This window comes from Poromitra crassiceps (genome assembly GCF_964638095.1).
Source record: "Poromitra crassiceps genome assembly, chromosome: 14".
Classification (NCBI taxonomy): domain Eukaryota; kingdom Metazoa; phylum Chordata; class Actinopteri; order Beryciformes; family Melamphaidae; genus Poromitra; species Poromitra crassiceps.
The window spans coordinates 17365693-17385694 of record NC_139633.1 but is presented as its reverse complement, the minus strand read 5'-3'; the positions used below and the strand labels follow the sequence as shown (position 1 = coordinate 17385694).

The 20002-nt window shown below is 42.9% G+C and overlaps 1 protein-coding gene across 1 annotated transcript in view; it reads right to left on the bottom strand.

Annotated features, from left to right (window-relative positions):
• plekha7b (pleckstrin homology domain containing, family A member 7b) overlaps positions 1–18379 on the bottom strand; it is a gene marked incomplete at both ends in the record, with an annotated part of 118196 nt that extends 99817 nt beyond the window's left edge. Inside the window, 3 exons of the mRNA XM_083651268.1 lie at positions 17947–18004; positions 18112–18188; positions 18297–18379. Coding sequence (XP_083507394.1) covers positions 17947–18004; positions 18112–18188; positions 18297–18379 — 218 coding nt within the window. The remainder of the gene's footprint in view (positions 1–17946; positions 18005–18111; positions 18189–18296) is intronic.
• Positions 18380–20002: the final 1623 nt, after the last annotated feature.

The following is a 20002-nucleotide window of genomic DNA, read 5'->3' as shown; positions in this document are numbered from 1 at the left end:
TCATGAATAAGCAATTAGCTTTGCATCTTTTGCACTAAAGCAAATTAAATGGGATTGGTTGTGAGAACTCACACAGTTGTGCGGTCGATGATGTGTTCAATAAATGCTGCAGTGAATGAAATTGCCCTAACCAGCAGATCTGCTCTCAATAGCATTGGCCAGGCATTAGGCAAGGCTTTTCATTTATCTTTTTCACACTCAATATTCCATTAATGGGAACAGCAATGTTCAATCAAGCAATCCACACTGAGTTACATTTGCCACAGCTGCTGACCATAAGCGTACTACTGTATTGAAATGTTAGGTGACGCAGACTTCATCATTTTCACTGATACATGAGTGAAGAAATTCATAGACTGAAACATTAGAAAGTAAGAGTGTTATTATAATTAATCATTTGAGGTCAGAGGTCAGAATAGATGCCAGATGAGGTAGACACACACATGACTTTCTCAGCACTGAGTTGAAAAATAGTTTGTGTTAGAGTAGAGAGGAGAACTCACTACTGTCTATTGCTCCCATTGACTGTTTACTTTCAATCAGGACATGTTAACATTTTGAGCCCTCACAAGCTCTAGTCCTCACACAAAGTAGCAATTAAGTTCAGGATTATCTTGTGCTTAACATTTTGGCTACAGCTATATGGACATGTGTTAATGACCTAATCAGAAGAATGTTTCAAGTTATTCTTAGACAGGCAATTATTTTTTACAATTATCTACTGTAGCTACTACACAAGTGACACGTAAAGTAAAAACAAAATGTCCACAAAGTTTACAATTATTATTATTTCATATGTCTATGGAAGAATAGAGGAAGCTAACATCCCATGACTAGTCTTTGGGAAGATGTTAGCTTCCATATTCTTCACAAACTAAATTTAATCCCCCTGCAGCAAGGATATTTTCAGTACATGACTGAGGGAAGGGCAGCCTCAATGCCATTCATGAAACAATGGAGCACGGATATTAACCAGAAGATTGCTGTCATCGGAATTATAGATCCTTCAGGCAAACCTCTGGCCCACTGTTTGGCTGTAGCACTGTTGCAATGTGTAGTAAGCCCGCTATTCTCAATCGCTGGGCCGTGGCCCACTGGTGGGCCCCAGAGCACCGTGTAGTGGGCCATGGAGGCAGTGGCATTGCCAAATAGATTAATAAAAATAAAATAAAAAAATCATGATTAAAGGTACCGGTAGTTATTTATTTATTTTTATATCTAAATATGCTCAAGAATGTATATAAATCAAAAACTTCCCAATTAAATTGCACAATTTCAATGACTTTTCTTTCTCTCTCGCTCTCATTTATCTGGGAAGGTGGTCCTCAGAAATGTTTTAACAATCAGAAGTGGGCCTTAAGTTACAAAAGGTTGAGAACCCCTGTAGTAAGCCATGTTCACAGTCTACATATCTAGTGGAAGGAACACTGGGATGATATGAAGGAATGGGAGAGTTCATCCTCAAGCCTAAATCCAAATGAACAGCCTCTAATTCAGCATTTTCTTAATCACGCTACATACAGTAACAACAACATTGAACAAAAGTGCTTCTTATCGAGTGCAAATGTGGATTGTGCACGGTCCCTACCTCGCTAAGAAAGGTCAGATTCCATTTCTGTCGCTACAAAGACTTTCTATTTATATTCCAACACTTTTCCCACATCTCTGTGGCCCCTGTAGCTAATCACCTCTCGTCACCCATCTGCTTGGATGACAGCAGTGTGGAAGCTGCTTCTCTCTGCAGTGGCTCCAGTCGCACCCGGGCTCTGACAGAATGCGGCAGCAAGAACTGTCATCTGAACTCAATCGGGGGCCTGGAGGGGGAAGGGGGGGAAGGGGGGTGGACAAAGTCTGTTTCCCCCCCAGAGGAGCAGCTGAAATAAGAGCTTCATCCTTCTACTGCATGGTGTAGGCCGGGCATGTCCAAAGTCCGGCCCGGGGGACAAATGCGGCCCGCGGACTGATTTTCAAGTGGCCCTCGGCTTGTCTCTCAAAATATACTATATGTGGCCCTCCACACAGTATCGGTCAATCAAGCAAGTTCAATTCACATTTTTCCATTCACCTAACGAGGACAGCACTATCATACAGTTTGTAGACAAGCACCAAGTAGGAAGTTAGGAACAACACAGGCAGAACTACAATAATGTTTTCAGATGGTAAACAAAATCCTTATAGAGTACAATTGTATTGTATGTGATTTGTTTTTGGTATATATAACCCATATGATGCGAAAAGCAGCTGGCCCCCCGGTATTTTCACATTATCTAATCTGGCCCCCATTCAAAAAAGTTTGGACACCCCTGGTAGGCAATATTACTAACGTAGTGTACATCGAACACGGTTTCTATTCCAAAAAGACACAAGTTCCATTTTGCCAATAACTTTTAGCGTGCTCATGTTTGGTTACCTTGTCTCAGTCTGCATCCCCTCCCTCTCCGATCTGGAGGCCTCCTCCAGGTCAGCAACCAGGGCTGCTTCATGACGGCCCAAGTGTTCAGCCTGCTGGCCGAGAGGCGGGCAGAAGCACCAGAAGCTCCCCATCCCCGGCTCTGGCATCTCCCCTTCCCTGTCTGTGCTCTGGGTGGGTCCTGCTCCAGCTCTGCCCGCTCAGCCTGCTCCAGCTCAGCGACTGACTCCTTCTAGATAATGTTGTACAGTATATCATCGCAACGGTTCCAGGGTTAAAATATCACAAGTCCGGACGAGGCCTGATGGAGTGCCTCTTTTCCGTTCTGCAGGACAGATGTCCACTGTATCACACTCTGAATCTACTCTTTGTCCTCGCCTTCTTTATTGTCTGGGCTGCTTTAACCTCCAACTCTGTCTGTGTCCTCCAACACAACATGATGTGTTGTTTAAGTGACACGAGCAGCAGCACCGTCACCTCATCAGTCACTGCAGACATCATGTTGACAAGATGCGGCTGTTTGTAAAAGGTGGTTGGCCTCAAGAGAAGGTTCAGGCGGCTTTACAAGCACAGAGAAGCGATAGAGGCGCCAACGCAACGACTGGCTGCGATCTCAACGTGATATGAGGGGTCTACTGATAATGACAGATGCTCTCTATAAATCACCTGATCGCCGTGAAAGGACTGACTACTAGACCGCAAACAGCCCATTCTGAGCATGAGTCCTCCTGATATCAATTTCAGCACCATCAGGCCTGCTGCTGAGGACAGCGTTACAAAGCACACTGTTTCCATTATAACAGGATAAATGAGTCAGGCTGCAAGGCCAGGTTGAGAGACACAGGGAGAGAGAGAGAGAGAGAGAGAGAGAGAGAGAGAGACCTTAACAAGTCTTGTCACAGCAAAATGGCTGTGTCATCGCCTCTACTGTATCATGTCTGACCATGTGTCTGACGCCAAGTCCACTACATGGAGCAATTAACTCTGCAATAAATAAATACACCTGTGTGCAACACTCACAGTTTAACGAGACCTCGCAAATTTAACAAGGTGACCGGAAGACAACTGCAGTGGTTAATTGTCAGACAACAGTCCCACCACAAGCATGATGAGAGATGACGTTGGACAATTTGAGAAATTGACGATGGAAATAAATCAGAACAAATATTCAAGTCTCTGAATGCACATTAGTGGAAGCGTTATGCCATTCTGAACGTTTTAACCTGTTCTGGTATCATGGTATTTGTTATTCTGTACACTGACCCCTCATTGTAAATTGAACCTTTTTTCTTGAGGAGTGACAGAATGTAGTCAACACTTTTATATTGAGAGCAAATTTGCCATTCTTATTCTATAACTGGCTGCTGGACTCAGCTGACACAGGTGTGGATAATCAGAGTGTGTGGTAAACATGTAATGCTTAATTAGCATGCAGATTTTCATTGGCTATCATCCGAGCTATCGCAGAGAATAGAGCAGCAGTGTTCTGGCTCTATCACAGTAATCACAGTCCCAGTGAATTTATGAATAAATTCAAATTACCGAGCTGTACATTTTGCACACACCGCATTGTTGTTGTTGGGCTTGTCATCTTAGACAGGACTTTTCCTGTTTAGGGTGGCAGAACCACTTCAGAATACCTCATGTCAGTTGAAGGTAAAGTTACTGTCTCAACAAACGGCTTGGGAGAGAGGGAGAGAGAGAGCGAGAGAGAGAGAGAGGGAGAGAGAGAGAGCGAGAGAGAGAGAGAGCGAGAGAGAGAGAGAGCGAGAGAGAGAGCGAGAGAGAGAGCGAGAGAGAGAGCGAGAGAGAGAGAACTATATTTACAGACAAGATCTGACAGACAAGCATATGTGAGCATCATGAGAAAGCTATAGGGTGCATACTGGAAAAGACAAATTTGGTCACATCTAAGGGTAGAACAACTGGAACCTTCCATAAATCAAAATACAGGTTCATTATGTTGTAATATCTGCAAACTATTACAACAACCACGTTAGCTTGAAAATACATTCAGAAATTGTGTGTGACTGTCATCATTCCTTGTATTATGAAGTAAGTCAATACATTTCTAGGCACCCCCCCCCCTCCCCAAACAAACAAAATAAACTATAAATAAATTAAGTCAGTGGATAAATGATCTTGGCACCTCAGATACTATACAATTCCAGACTTGGCCTATTAAAGTCTATCAGTGCAAAAATATGACAGGTGTGATATATTAGTAACATGGTAGTAGATATTTTTTGACATTATGGTAATACATCAGTTATTTTACTTTTCCCTCCATTTTCATATCTCTGCTTACGTAAACAAATACACACAAGGTGCTGCTCGTAACGAAGTCCTATCCAGATTGACTCAGGGGGTTCAGAACACACAGGCATGATTTGGTATCAAATTCATGACAAAAAGAACGGTCTCCATGTTGCATTATAAAATGTGACTGGCTCAATACCAAAGCAACTTTCTGTGGGTGGCTTTTGATTTACCGTATTTGAAGTGTCATACATTTGATTTAAGCCTATGTCAACGACATGCAAATATGCAGCCTCACAACAATATAATTTACCATGGCATGGCAGTACCTGTTCTGTACCAGTTCAACAAGCACAACTTGCTTCTACACAGGCACATTGTAGGGCAAATGCAACACTGGGTTGTGCAGACCTTGCTGTTGGCACAATGCAGGAAGCTGTTAGTAGAGCAAAACTACCAGGAGGTTGTGGCAAGGCAGTTTCTCTTCCTTTCTACACTTCCACCATTTTTCTGGGAAAGTGTAAAAAAGATTAAACTTAGTTGGAAAAAAGACCTTGAAATATGGAGGGATGCATCTAGGATTAGACTTATTATTGGCACAAGTTAACCTTGTAATCATTGTAAATGATGTACTGCCATCACCCCAAAACATCAACCAGTGACCACAGAGAAGATTCCACATCATCTGTGTTCAGGGTGCAAGGATGTTCTTGTTTAAGGATGAGACACTTGGCAGTAGTGCTGAGGTCCATGGGAATTGAGAGTAAACAAACGTAATTCTTCCACTACTGGGAGAAGGCGCCCTACTATGCATCAAATTGGCTTTGTGTGAAGGTGAGCAAGTTAGGAATATGTGTCGGCATGTTAGGGCAGTTAAAATGATCTAAGGCTTAAGAAATGTGAGTAGACATAAGCCAGCGACTTGGTCCCGCGAGAGATAGTCAGCACCATCTGAAGACGTGACCTAGTATTATGATACAATATTCAATGGACTGTAGAACTCACTAGTAGACGGAAGACTGCTGCTTCACCTCAGCCTTGCTGCCTCACTGCATCTCTTGGCTTCACCTCAGCCTTGCTGGGACAAAAGCAGTGGTGCTAATCCTTCTTCTGTCCGCTGCCTGGGACAGCAGATCTCTGTGTCTAATTGGTATTCAGTCACATGTGTCTGATCACTCATTCTTCACTTTCCCCTGACACAGAAATATTGGATGTCCAAACAATGCCCCTTCACATCCATGGTCCTATGTCCAATATGAGTTTACTTCTCAAATCCAATAGAGAGCCCCAGGGATGATGTATTTTTGTAGTCGGAACGCGGAAGTCGCGGACTTCCGGGTTCTTCACTGTTTCTGTCTATGGGATTTTTGAATGGGTTTTTGGTGCGATGCTTCAAATGAGGTCTGTGGGCAACGCGAGCTTAATCAAACGCGAACCAGTGTTCAGCCGGATAATCTTCTTAATAGAAATCTAGACAAATGTCAGTAAGGTGAATGATGTCATTCAAATAAAGCTTTATTTCCTAAGGATGAAGTGTAAAGTCATTGCAGTCACAGTGTATGAGAGATACATTATCTTTTTATCTTTCATTATCATTTTGTATGGGATGAATCGTTTATCCACGTCCTGTAGCTGCAGTTCTGCTGAAGAAGCAATATGCAAAGCTGCCAAACAGTGGAATAAAGTATAGTGAGTTTCTATTTTTTACCCCTTACAAAAACTTGAATGGACTCTCTTCCTGCCCGTATCCCCACGATGCAAGGACCAGTTGGGGGAAAGTCTGTCAAACAAAACTCATAGCTTCAATCCATGGAACAGTACAAAGACGTACCGTAGAAGTTCTGCCTCACTCTGGAACAGTATAAAAAAAGGTACGGTTTGACAGTTTGCAGAAATCAAAATATTGCAAAAATCTTGAGTTCTCTTGAGCAAATGACGTCTTTTCAAGTCAACTTGGCATCTCGGGGGTTCTGAGACTTGGATTATGCCAGGTGAGCAGTTTGGAAGCATTTTATGTTTTTTTTTATGTTTTTTGTTTGTTTGTTTTGTTTTGTTTTACATTTGAAAGTTGGTCCCCATCCACTTCAATTGTTTCAGAGAATGCTGCAACAGTGTTTTGCTGTGAAACTCCACAAATGTTTTGTGAATTAAAAACTTCGCCCAGCACAGGGGTGAGTAGATATTGACAGAATTTTCGTTTTTGGGTGAACTTATCCTTTAAAGATCTAGCCTTATTATCTATAATCAATAGAAAATCAATACTAAAAATTTGCGCGAATGATACAGCCCGTGCTCATGTGTGTTTGACATATGTTATACAGGACAGGTAGAAAAACTGACTGGAGGGGGCTTTTTAGCATACTGTATGTTTAATTAAAAGAGAAATGTTCAAAATTATGGGTTTTAGTCATCTTCTTTAGTTAATTTATATTTTACAAGATTACCTTTGGACAAGATTACATTTGAACACATCATCGTTTTTTACTGAATGGACCTTGAACGTACCATCAACTTTGCTGAGCCTCCGTTTGGAGAAAGAGAAAGCCTCATTAGGAGAGCCCTGAGAAAACGCCCTGTAGGGAAACTAAACCAGATTTGTTCTCTATTAAAATGCTTTTCTTCAAACCTCCCAAAATCATCTCACGGTTAATTAACTTACGCCATACTGCCGCGAGGAAATAGTGAGCAGGAAATGCCAATTAGGAAACAGGGCGCAGGAGGAGGTGAGGGGGCAAATAAACACTCCTCCAAAATCTGAGAGAATAATAAAAGATTGATACAGCTTTCACATCAGACGATCAGAGGAAGTTGAGACAGAAGCAGAGGAAGTCTTTGGTGGGCAGACTTATGTGAGTCCCCCCCCATAGCATGGATATCCAACACTTCTTCCTGGACTGCCTCACAGCATTGTAAGCCCATACAATGTGAACTGTGTCCCAAAAGGACACCATTGTACCTCAATGGGATCATTTATTCCTAAGGGAGCTATAGGGTTGCACATTTCCTATACTCATTGAGTGCCCCAGCCAGGGGGGTAGTGGAGGCTAAACTCACCTAAATTCAGGGTGCCCTGTTTTTATTTGCTGAATACTTTACCCACCTTTTTAGGCTAATATATTTACATATGAGTCGAGGTTTTATGAATTATAATAAGTAGGGAGTACGGAGTAGGATCTTTAAGAAGAATAAATCAAATCAAATCAATGCTTTTTGTGAAAATGTAATTAATCTTTGTTTACATTGGTGGTTGTTTGCCTTTTGAGGATCGTTGGAAGTCATAGTCTACCCACCTATTCATTTACAGTACCAAAACATACTACGGTACTCACCACTTATAAAGACCTAAACAACCTGGCCTCCCCCTACCTCTCCGATCTCCTCCCCCGCCACGCCCCCACTCGCAGCCTTAGGTCCGGAGACACTACTGCTTGAAGATCCCCAGGACCAAGCTCCGGACCTGGGGTGACAGGGCCTTCTCAGTCACTGCACCCTCCCTCTGGAACACTCTCCCCATCCACATTCGTCAAGCAAACACCCTACCATCTTTCAACCTGGTCCTCAAGACCCACCTCTTCAAACTCACCTTCACCTGCTAACCCCATTATTTATATTCTACTTATTTTTACTACTACAAATGTACTTCTTAAATCATTTTATTCTGTGTGTAAAGCGACTTTGAGTATCTAGAAAAGCGCTATATAAGTTGAATGTATTATTATTATTATTATTATTACCACTTCATCGCTGCTAATGAATTTGCAAAACCACTTGGCACCTGCTCTCTGTAGCACTCTTAAACAAGAGCTCTTTGAATAGTGTCACGAATGCATGCACCAGAATCAAAGAGCAGATAAAAGAATGAATAGGTACAAAAGATTAGTATGGAAAGAAAATAAATAATCAACTGGAGCAGAGCAATATGAGTAGGTTGTCCCTCACTCCACTCTGCGAAACTTTCTCACCTTTGCTTCACTATGGTGCTGCTCTTTACTCAAAGAAGAGTCATTCAAATATTCTGTTTGTTTTTATTTTGTCAGCCACAACAATATGGACTTTTGAACAACAAGCACAAATTTGCAATAGCTGTGACCAGATACTGTGTGATGTCAGGCAGAGTGTGATGTCACCCACTCCATTGTGATGTCACCCATTAAAATGCCTAGTTGTAGAAGAATGTTCTTTTCCCTATCCCACAAATCCCATGACCCCTTGAAGGTTATCTAGCGATACCGTGGGGGGTCCCGACCCCCAGTTTGAGAACCACATCGCACGACTACTTTTCTAGAGGGGGTCAGCAGAAAACAATAACTGCACCACCCACACTAAACAATATGTCATCTTGTGAAATACACACTGCATTTGTCCCTTGTGATTAATGAATAAAGGAACGTTCTACAATAGGTCATAAATATGCTGCTTTTGGATCAGAGAGAAAAACACACACAGGGCTGGGTGTCATTTGGATATTTCTGGGAACAAACCTTTTTTTGATTGGCCTATCTTGTGTAAATGAAAGCATTTTTCTTTTTTTTCAGAAATCCAACTGTTTGTTTCTGCAAATTAATAAGGGTGCTTGTGGAGATAGGACTGTCACTGCCTGGGGGGGGGGGGGGGGGGCACTCCGTCATCACGTTGGTAACAAAGCTCACACAGGAGAAAGTGGTGGAGGCTAGACTAGAGGGGCTGCAGTGTTTCCCCTACCATTCTACAGGCCTGGTGGGGCCGCCAGGCCAACGACGCCACGCCAGGCTGGGGGGGAGGGAATCTATTTTTTTTCCTCCTCTCCCCAAAATTTCAATAAACCTTTATGGCATATTATTACAATATAACAATACTGGTGTTGACAGTAATAGAAGATGCCAAATCATTCAAAACAATAAGCATTTGGTTTTTAGGAGCATCGTGCCAGCGCGCGGCGCTGTTCCAAAACGTGTCAACGTGTGTCGTTGCCTGGGAAACGCACATCGCATAATACAACTGTTCGCATCGCATCCCATAATAGTATGATGATACTTGGGATGCCATTGCGAACATAGATGTGAACAGGTTAGCTAAAAGTTGAGCGCCGCCAGCGAGGGCCCCCACCGTTGTGGTCGGGGTACGTTTCGAAATCCCTCCAGGCCTGAAAGGTTTTCTAGGGGAAACACTGGCTGAGAGGCTAGGCTTGAAATATAATGATCATGTTCCCTTTGTTAGCTATTCCTTGGCTAACAGAGGGAGAGAATGCAGCAAAACATGTGGGTATGCAACGTCTGACTAGCAATAACGACAAAGCAACAAGCTTGTACAGTAATAAGATAGCAAGACCAGCAATGTGTAGGAATATACATGTGAAATTCTACATACGTGTTGTTTGTTTGTGTTTTCCTCAATAACGATGTATGCACAAGTGTATGTTGTGACTGATGGATGCTATGTGTATGCTGTCCGTCACTGGATTGTGAAAACGTAGCAGTAACAACAGCAGTAAACTCATAATGTCTCTTTCCATTGCTACATAATTACTACATAATGATAATGATCCCATTACAACCTACTAGTGATAAAAACTCCATTAACTCACTAAAGAACTACATCACATCAAATGCTGGATGTCTCTGAACTTTCTACAACTCAACGATAACAAATCTGAAATAGTCGTATTTGGTGTCTGACCTCCAGACATCAGTCACTCCCAAAGACTGGGTCGATTTTATTTGTGTATCTAGAGACCACATATATCCCCAATTTTAGAAACTCTACTGGCTACCAGTTCAATATATAATAAAGTATTTTACTGGAAATCATGTGATTTTATGATTGTGTTTCTTACTTTAGTTTATCTCATGATTTATTTGACTATTTATTTGTACTATGGCCCCCTTTGTTCATGTTCCTGTGAAGTACTTTATAAACTTTGTAAACAAATACGATTGAGATAAGTGCCGTATACAGATGAAGTCTATTGTATCATTATTAAATCCATTTTAGAGTTGAATTCAGTATTCTGTGCTGATCCACTTGGGTTGTAAGAAATGTTATCCATCCAGCTCGAACACTGTGACATCCAACAATGAGACACATGAGGCATAAACAAGCTGCTGCCTCAATGACAGGCAGCGAAGTGGGTCAGGGCCGGTCCGATAGGCTGGTGAAGCTTCTTAGTTAAAATGGGCCCATGATGCAGATACCTCAGGTACCTCAGGCCTGCTCTAGGTGTAAATACATGGGAGTTTTGCCATTGCAACAGTGTCAGAACAATCCCTCCTTTGTACTCCACCAAGGCCCGGTTTCCACCAGCACCACACAACCCAATCCATCGAGCGTTGTCACGGCAGCACCATGTGGACTTGAGAGTTCTGGTGAGTTTGCCCCTGCATGCTCCTTGGACAGCTGATGAAGGTGAGGAGAAGCGGGACGGTTCAAATCAGAGACCCCTATTTACTTCTGGTAAGAATCCCATAATGTCGACACAGCTTTTCACAAAGTCTGAGGTTTTTCATGTGGAAATAATATGGCTGACACAACATTTAACAAAGCAAAAGAAAATCATGATGTGCTCCACAGAGCACAAAGTTATTCAGCTCAGCTGTCAAACATCTAATTTTCATGAATGGAAATTGTGAAATGGCTGAAGAGCAAACAGGTTCACTTGTTTAGTTAGAATTATAGAGTGTAGTTATGAATTTAGACAAGCTCAGATCCTGTCGAGACCCACGGCGTGTGTGTTCAACTATGCACTGAAGCACTGCAACAAGGTTAAATGAACTAATTCCACTGTTACATAAATACCATGAGATTTAACTGTGGAATGTTAAGTTTCACTTTTGTTTTCACACTGCTGTTTTGCTGCTGGTCTGCTGTGTGTGAATCTCCAAATTACAGACATGATGTGATGTAATCACATGCATTAAGCCCCTTTTACATTGGCCCAAAAAAACAGTAATATCTACAAACTACCGTCTTTTTCTTCGGTCTAGATGTTACAAAGCCGTTAGTGACAGCCAATTAGAGGACCTCCAAATGACATGGCTATTTATCGGATCAGCTGTGAATGGCATGTAATATAAATAGCAGTATAATAGTCGAACGGATGAACGGTTCTCGAGATAAAGCGCATTCAGTGTTGCCAGTACTACAGTAGGTGTGGAACTATGACTATGCGCATGTCAGAATTGCACAGAATTCTGCACTGCACACTGTGGGGCTCCCAGCAGCGCAAACTTAACGTTAGTGAAAGTGTTGTTAATCAATGAGATATGAAAGCATAAAACTTTTAATTTTAGATGGATCCATTCTCATTATCTCAGTTGTTCCCCGCCCCCTCGTTTGCTCCACTCCATTAAATTGTATGTGCGTGATGCAGGTGTTGTCTACCTGGACGTGATTGTAAACAACATTGTGATTGGGTCTTTACAGTGATTGCGTTGATTAACTGTTTATCCGGCCGTGACCATATCGCAGCGTTGTCACAGTTTATGTAATGGAGACAATGTCAGGTCAATCTACTGGTGTAAGTGTCCAGTGTCCCTGCCCTGCAGCCTGTGACAGTGAGTTTACCCACTGAAACGCCCACTCCAGGGCAGCAGGTGAACAAAGTCTGAAGCTTCTTAGCTAAAAGGGAGGCAATGTGAAAGTGTCAATGGCGTTCACGACACGCTGTTTAACTGTGTTAAAAAAACACTCGTATAAGTGGTAATTTTTATGTATAAAAGGTATTAGAGATCGAATTAGATCCATTCCTATCCACTGAGCAACTATTGATTTTGTGCCTCTATGTGGGAAACATTGCATCTCAACCAGCATAAATCTTTTAGACCACGGCGCCACTTCCCCCCGAACACCACCAATATCCCCATAGCCACTAATCCCACCCACCCCTCGAATCCCGACTCTCTATCACCTTCTGATCCCTAGCTATGGCCCTTTTAACCACTAAACTCAGTGAGTGAGTGAGTGAGTTTTTCCATCTAATGACCCCAGCATGATAAAAACACTCTCAGTCTGGAGGCCATCTGACGAAGTGCATCATCGCACTATGGTTACCTGTTTGCACTTTTAACACACACACACACACACACACACACACACACACACACATGCACGCACGCATGCACACAAACACACACACACACACTATACTATTTACAACAAAGAAAGGGTTTGATTGGCAACAGAAATGTACTGTATGTCAACCAACCCTCTTCTGTCACTCAGTTGTTTTTGTCTTATTTCCAATCAAACTTCCAAATAACAGTTGATCATTAAAACATAGAAAGGGTTCATATGTCTCTCATAGTTCCAGAGAGAAAAGTTAGAGCTTTTATCTGTTGTCTGAATTTCAACTCAATTCGTGCACAGTGCACCAGCACCTCTCTGATGGACGTGAATCTGTTTTCATCAGAGACTTTGATTCAAAACACTTATAGCAATGTTGATTCCGTGTCGATTTTGATGTCCCGTGCAAGCAAGGAAGTAAATGAACATTTACTCAACTTCACAGAACATTATTTTAGACACACCCAGGAGGACCAAATGTGCGACCGGACGCATGGTGCCAAAACAGCCTGCATTTTATCTGCTTGTCTCCCACACTAATGGTCATTAGGACAAACGTGCATTCAACTCTCTGCATTGTTAAGCTGAATCAGACCACAGCCACTAACCAATTGGAATGCACTGCAGAGACCTAAACGGGGTGCACAGACTAATTGGTAAAGTAATAAACAAAAAGCATGTTGTCTTACCACTTAAACCAGAAATCCCTGGCCTGCATGTTATGAAAACTTAATCATCCTATTCCTATCCATCATCACACGTCCAAACCAGTTTTAATGAACTGCTTAATCGCAGCATTGTGGAGCGAGAACACATTTTAACACATGTATCTTATCTCACTAACATAACTGTCAAAAAACATAATTTCCAGTTTCAAGTACATGAGTCTGACATGCTTGTTTGCCTGAGGCTATATGACACTCACTTTAAATCCTTTTGCAGTGTTGGCAAAGTGCCAGCATCAGCATAACTGCAGTGACTAGCAAGATCAGCTCTATCGGGTTCATTATCTTATTATACCATTTGAATTTGAGGAACCACTTCACAAATTAGCTGTGTTTTCAATAATAAAAAATTGCATTTGTTTCTTAGCATGCAATAGACAAATTAATCAGGGCTTTCCTGCAGCTCACACACACAATAAAAATGTGTCTTCTTCAAAATTAACAATGTAACAAAGATACTTTTCCTATTTAACTGTTACATTTCCCTCATGCAGATGTCTCCATTGCTTCAACCCAGTGTTTACGTAGGCTAAACCCACACAAGTTGTAGTAGTAATAGGAATTTTAAAAGTCTTAAAGGATTTTTTATTTTTTTTACAACCTGGACCATATTTCCAGCTTTAATTATGATTTTTATATCACTCATATATAGTATTCGAATATATTCAAACGAATATGTCTTGTTTAGAAGGAATATGTGTGTGTGTGTGTGTGTGTGTGTGTGTGTGTGTGTGTGTGTGTGTGTGTGTGTGTGTGTGTGTGTGTGTGCTTCCGCTACAGCCGGCGTAACCAATCATCACTCCCCATGCTTTATCCCAACCAATCATCACTCCTCCTGTCCCCCCGGTTGATCTCTTCGAGCACCGACCATTTCGCCTATCATTCCCATTACTCAGCGACAAACGGGGTTACGGTGCCGCAGCTACTCAACGGCCTAAAAAACCCCACACACAGAAGATCTAAAGGATTGTTCCTGTTAAGTCGGAACCATCTTCACAGTCAGTTCACAGTTCACGATACGATATGATACACGATATTGGGTTCACGATAACGATACGATACGATATTTTAATTTTATATTTTTTTGCGATCGATTTATAAGTTGAGGGGGCATCCTCCACGCTAATTTGAGGAATTTCAACATTTTCATCCTCCGTGTCTGCAACGACGTCCCTCGTCTGTTCAAACAAAGCAATGAAAAGGAGAGCGAGCGTGCAATCAGATGCAGATCAGTGCCACCATGTTCAGCTTCTTTTTCTCGCGATATGAGATTTCATCTCAACGATACATATTGTCACGTTTTGATATCGCGATATATTGTGGACGATATACAGTATTGTGACATCCCTAACAATTACCAAAGCATACAGGGTGGTACTTGATTTATTTTCTCATGGCATTATTCAGTCTTCAATCTGTCAAATAAACACACACCTGTCTATCCAGTTTCATAACCTAATTAGCTGAGTGGTGGAGGGAGAAACCAGGTAGGCTTGACTTTCAGTGAAACCTCCTATAATTACCCTGTAAACACATGGGATGGATGCTGAAAGCATGGCATCATCCAGGTCTCCAATCAATCAAATGAAGCACCAGAGGTCAGAGGTCAACTCTATGTCAAACTATGAGACACTGACAGCACGCCATAACCTGCAAAAATAATCAGCAGAAACGAAAGGTCCCCCAATGAGCTGGAATGAAAAGGCCGTGCTCATCAGAAGCTGTACATCAAACAGCTGTTCTCTCTAAAACAATTCATAAATTATATAAGCACTTCACAGAAACAAGGGATCTCCATGGTCGAACTTTTTAACAATTAAATCAATCAATTCATATTAGCTCAATTAATCCTAGATTCGCTTATTTTAGTTTTCATTCTGACAATTAACTTTAAGTACATCTAACTACTCGTGATGTGATTTTTTCCCCACACACCAGTGCCACGTAGTGGAATGATGTTAACTGCGCTGGGAGACAAACTGTGCGAGGTGCAAGTGGGTAGAGGACAAATGACTCGGTGTGCTCCTGTCTTCCGTTTTGGCTCAGAGAGATCTGCCTTTACCTTCGCCAATCGCCACCGCTATTAAAGCAGCAAGTTAACAACAAAGACACAGGCAGAGAGCAGAGCAGGGCGCAAAACAGCATCCTTCCAGCAAGTCATTTGGGCAACAAGTAGCAGGCTGATTTATATTAACGGCCTTGACATTTAGGCCACCATATATCACACAGTTTGCACTGTTACATTGTTCCCTTTTCTTCCATGGCTGGAGCAAAACAAGAGAGAGGACGAGGGAAGCACAAAGACGCCCTTTATCCAACACATAACACACAAGTGTCGGCAAAAACACATTTCTCTGATCATCTTATCTGCCCTTTCAAATCCCACATTTTCACATTAGAGCATGTGTTTCGATGTTGCTGTGGTGGAATGCATGGACAGCGATTTGTTTGGCCCAATGCAACATTATTATCATTTTGATATGACTGTACACATGTGTCACTGAATGAATGTCCTCGTGAGTCCCGAGTGGTAGCGAGTAGTAGGTTGGTTAAACTCACTCCCCCAGTATAAAGGCACGTTAATCAGCTCCGCCAAGGGAGCTAGCTCTCCAGCTCTCCTGGTGCAGTGGTTAGCGTGTCCGCCTCACAAGCCGAAGGTCGCCAGTTCTAATCCACCCCTGGGCAAACCCTTAACATGAATTGCTGCAATTACCATCAAACACAATGGCGTTACACATGCATGCAAGTATTAGAGTATCTCTATCATTTTTAAATGTGTTTGTTCCAGACTGGGTTCAGAGTGTGATCGTGGTTGAGTGAAAAACGCTCTCCCGATCTTAAGCATGTGCCCCGGACTGAAAACGTTGTGTGTCTGCAGTGCACCATAGTCTCTGTCTGAGCAAAGACCTTATTACAGTAGCAACTCTCAACATCAGGGGGGGGGGGCAAACTAACAGGGTCATGACAGGGCTATGAGTAGAAGTACTACTAGTCTCGCAGGCCAGCCTCCCCTCCCTTCCGTGAGAGGAGTCTGGCTGCACGGAAACAGGCTGCTGGCATAAGCCCTCCCCTGCTCTACAGCTGCTCTCCCATTGGAAGCGTCGATTTCAGACGCTGCCGGATTTCCGCTCCCCGCTTAAGAAGCTCTGTCATTGGCTCCGACCATGTCAATCAGAGCGGCTTCCGCTCCCTCCTCCCTGTGTGTCGCTGTAAATAGTCCCCTGCCGCCGGAGTGAAAACAACAATGCTAACTAGCTGGCAAGCTAACGGCAGAAACTTACACGCTAGCTCGTTGCTACACGCTGAAAATGGCAAGTTGGATTGTTGAAAACTATTTTCCAAGGGCACTGCCGCTAAGCGCCGCCCATCGCAATTCCATAATGGTGACCAGAGCCGCCAGACTCCTCTCACGGAAGGGAGGGGGGACTGGCAAGTGAGACTAAGGTACTTCCAAACCTGAAACAGTGGGAGGAGTTACCACACTAATTCACTGACTTATCAGATGGGTTTCAGTATAATTTGCTGGCTGCTCTTGTGTCCCGAGTTTCTCTCACAGGGACCCGTCTGCTGGACTCATACACCGGAAGCCACAACCAAACCAGACAAACACGGTATTAAACACTGCAGTGGGAAATACACAACTATTGCCAAATATGACTCTCCACTTAGCATCTGGGTACACACACACAAGCCCTTTTCCCACACACACACACACACACACACACAGTCACGCACGCACAAGACAGCTCGGCCAAGCCATGTCACCCAGAAAGGACGTCCATTAGTTGACTTTGGAAATACTGTCCTCTCTGCTTCAAGTAATTGTGCCATACATCTCTGTCACCATATGGTCACACAAGCAGACCTCTCACCTGCCTCTGTCTCTCTCGCTCTATGCCACACACACACACACACACACACACACACACACACACACACACACACACACACACACACACACACACACACACACATAAACACACACCCAGGCTTTTACACGTGTCTAATGGAGAGAGTAAACCCTGCATGGAGGATGTGAGGTGAATTTCAATAGCTTTCCGCCTCTGACCGCCTGTCCCGCTATAGGCTACTTTCCCTTCTTCTTTTTTTGAAGCGGGCACAATAAGGCCAGAGATAATTCGTTTCACTTCCAATGGGACGTCTGTGTGTACAGGTATATGCATGCTTGTATGAAGTGGGTGTGTGTTTGTGTTTGAGTGTCGGTGCGTACTGCGTATTCATTTCAGCGTTACCTTATAAAATAGCCTACCGTTTATACAGTAGCTTTTATAAGGGCCATTGTGTGTGGTGGTGGTGGTAGACTGTAGTAGTAGTAGCCCATCACAACTAACGTGTTCCCAAGCTTGTCATGATGCAGAATTGCAGGTAAGAAAGCGATACGAGATGCTATCATTGAGCTAATAAGAAATAAAAGCGTTTACCCCCAGCAGGCAGGCAACACACACACAGCAGCAGTATAAAACAAACACAACTGGTGGGCTCGCGCTCACTCACTTGATGAAGTAGCTGGCCCCTTCGTCCGTGAAGCCTTCTTCCCATCCTCTCGGTAAATCTACAACACGAATAAAACAGGCTGAACACAAACTGCAGCAAACAACAACACGCTCCCCGCCAACAACAAACCCGCAATTTATGGTTTATTTTGTTCGCCTAGCTTACCTGACCGTATCATGTGTCCCGAGTTAACAGGTTCGCCAGTGCGAGGATGTAGCCAAGTAGTGCTGTGAGTTTTATCGCTGCAAGAAAGACACCTGTTACTGCACGGTTACAACAAGCCTGAACACTGCGTTAATGCCCCGGTCGCCACAAAACCCCGGGCTGCATCGATAGTTCAAAACGCTCACTTAATGAAGAAGACTCTGCCGTCCCTACAAACTCCGTACGACCAGTGGTCAGGTAGGGTGTCCCGTCCGAGAGGTGCCGCCATGATCGTCTCCCGGCTCGGTTTATTACGTGCCCCCCTCTCCCTCGCCCTCCCTCTCCCTCTCCCTCTCCCTCCCACTCGCCCTCTCCCTCTCCCTCTCCCTCTCCCTCTCCAGTCCGCTGACTTTTCCTGGGAGCCCAGTCAGATATCACCGCTAGGGCTGCATTCCTCTTAAAGGCGAAGAAGACCGTCCAAACGCCGACGAAAAGGGACTACTAGCCCCAGCTGCCCCACTGATGGCCTGAACGATGCTTGAAAATCATAATAGCTCATCATACTACTCCATAATAATAGCTTCGTAACATTACCCCATTGCGAAGAAGTAGGCTAGGGTACCGCCCCCCACAGAAATGCAGTGGATTAATGCACTGGACCTTGAATCTTAACATTCCTGGATTTATTTGTCACATGCATAAATCTAGAAAATTGCCCATAAAGATCTATATCCTATCTTATATTATTTATTTAATTATTTAGTTAGTTAGTTAGTTAGTTAGTTAGTTAGTTAGTTAGTTAGTTAGTTAGTTTGTTTCTTTGTTTCTTTGTTTGTTTGTTAGTTAGTTTTCATTTATTTCAGCAAAACTGAGGACTTTTCATTAAGGTGATAGAATGGGTATGAAAATTAGCCTGCTTGAGATTAAGCTACCATGCGGTGGGGGGTTGGTCTGCATTGATTAATTATCCCTATTATTATTTTTACTCAAGCAAAGGGAGGGGATATTGAAATACTTATGATTAAAAAAAAGGAACCCAGCATTTTCCAAGAAGGGATGTCTTATTATGGGCTAATAAGTTACAGGAGGAAACTATATAGGGAATTTCAGTATTAAAGGAACACATGTAATGATGGTTTATTAAAACTACCTCACCATGTAGTAGAATGCAAATGTCCACTTATTTTTTTAATTGGACCCCTTTGTCTATACTGTAGAAAACTGGGAAAACTGCTATTCCTCATATCCCCTAGTACTAGGGGGAATACTACAACAACCAGAATGCATTGCACGTGTCAGTGGTATGTTTACAGCCAGTGTAGCACCAGAGACAAGTTAGCACTAGCAGAGACAAAGCAGCATTATATCTCTTTACTGAGGTTTTCATTGACAAAATGTTTTTCCTCATCGAATCTGGATAAATCGCACCCATTTTCAAAAGATCATAAAACAAACCAGCACGCTGGAGTCACGTCACGTAGATCAACATACCGAGTGCTGAACGGTGCCGCTGGATGTAGCTACAGATCAAGTTAACGCAGTCGCTGTTCGCTGTTGTTCTGTATTCAGACTCAGAGATGGCAAAATCTGATATAATATTCTGTCAGAAAACAAAGTCAGGTTCACCAAAGCACCACGAAGTTTGTTGCAGCACAGACTTTTCTTTCTGTCTCTCTGACGACCATCACCGTGCACCGGTCATGCCACGGCTGATGCCGTGGTCGCCCTCTACTCCATGCTGTTTTGTCTAATTCCACAGCGCTATATTCAGCCTCATAAGATGTAGCCTGATAGTGGTGCCACATCTCTGCTCTGACATTATATTGTAAAGCTACCGTAGTTGTTTGTGTTAGTGGTATCATGGTCACATCTCTGCTCTAAAGAAAATAACTCCTGCACACTGTCTCCAAAT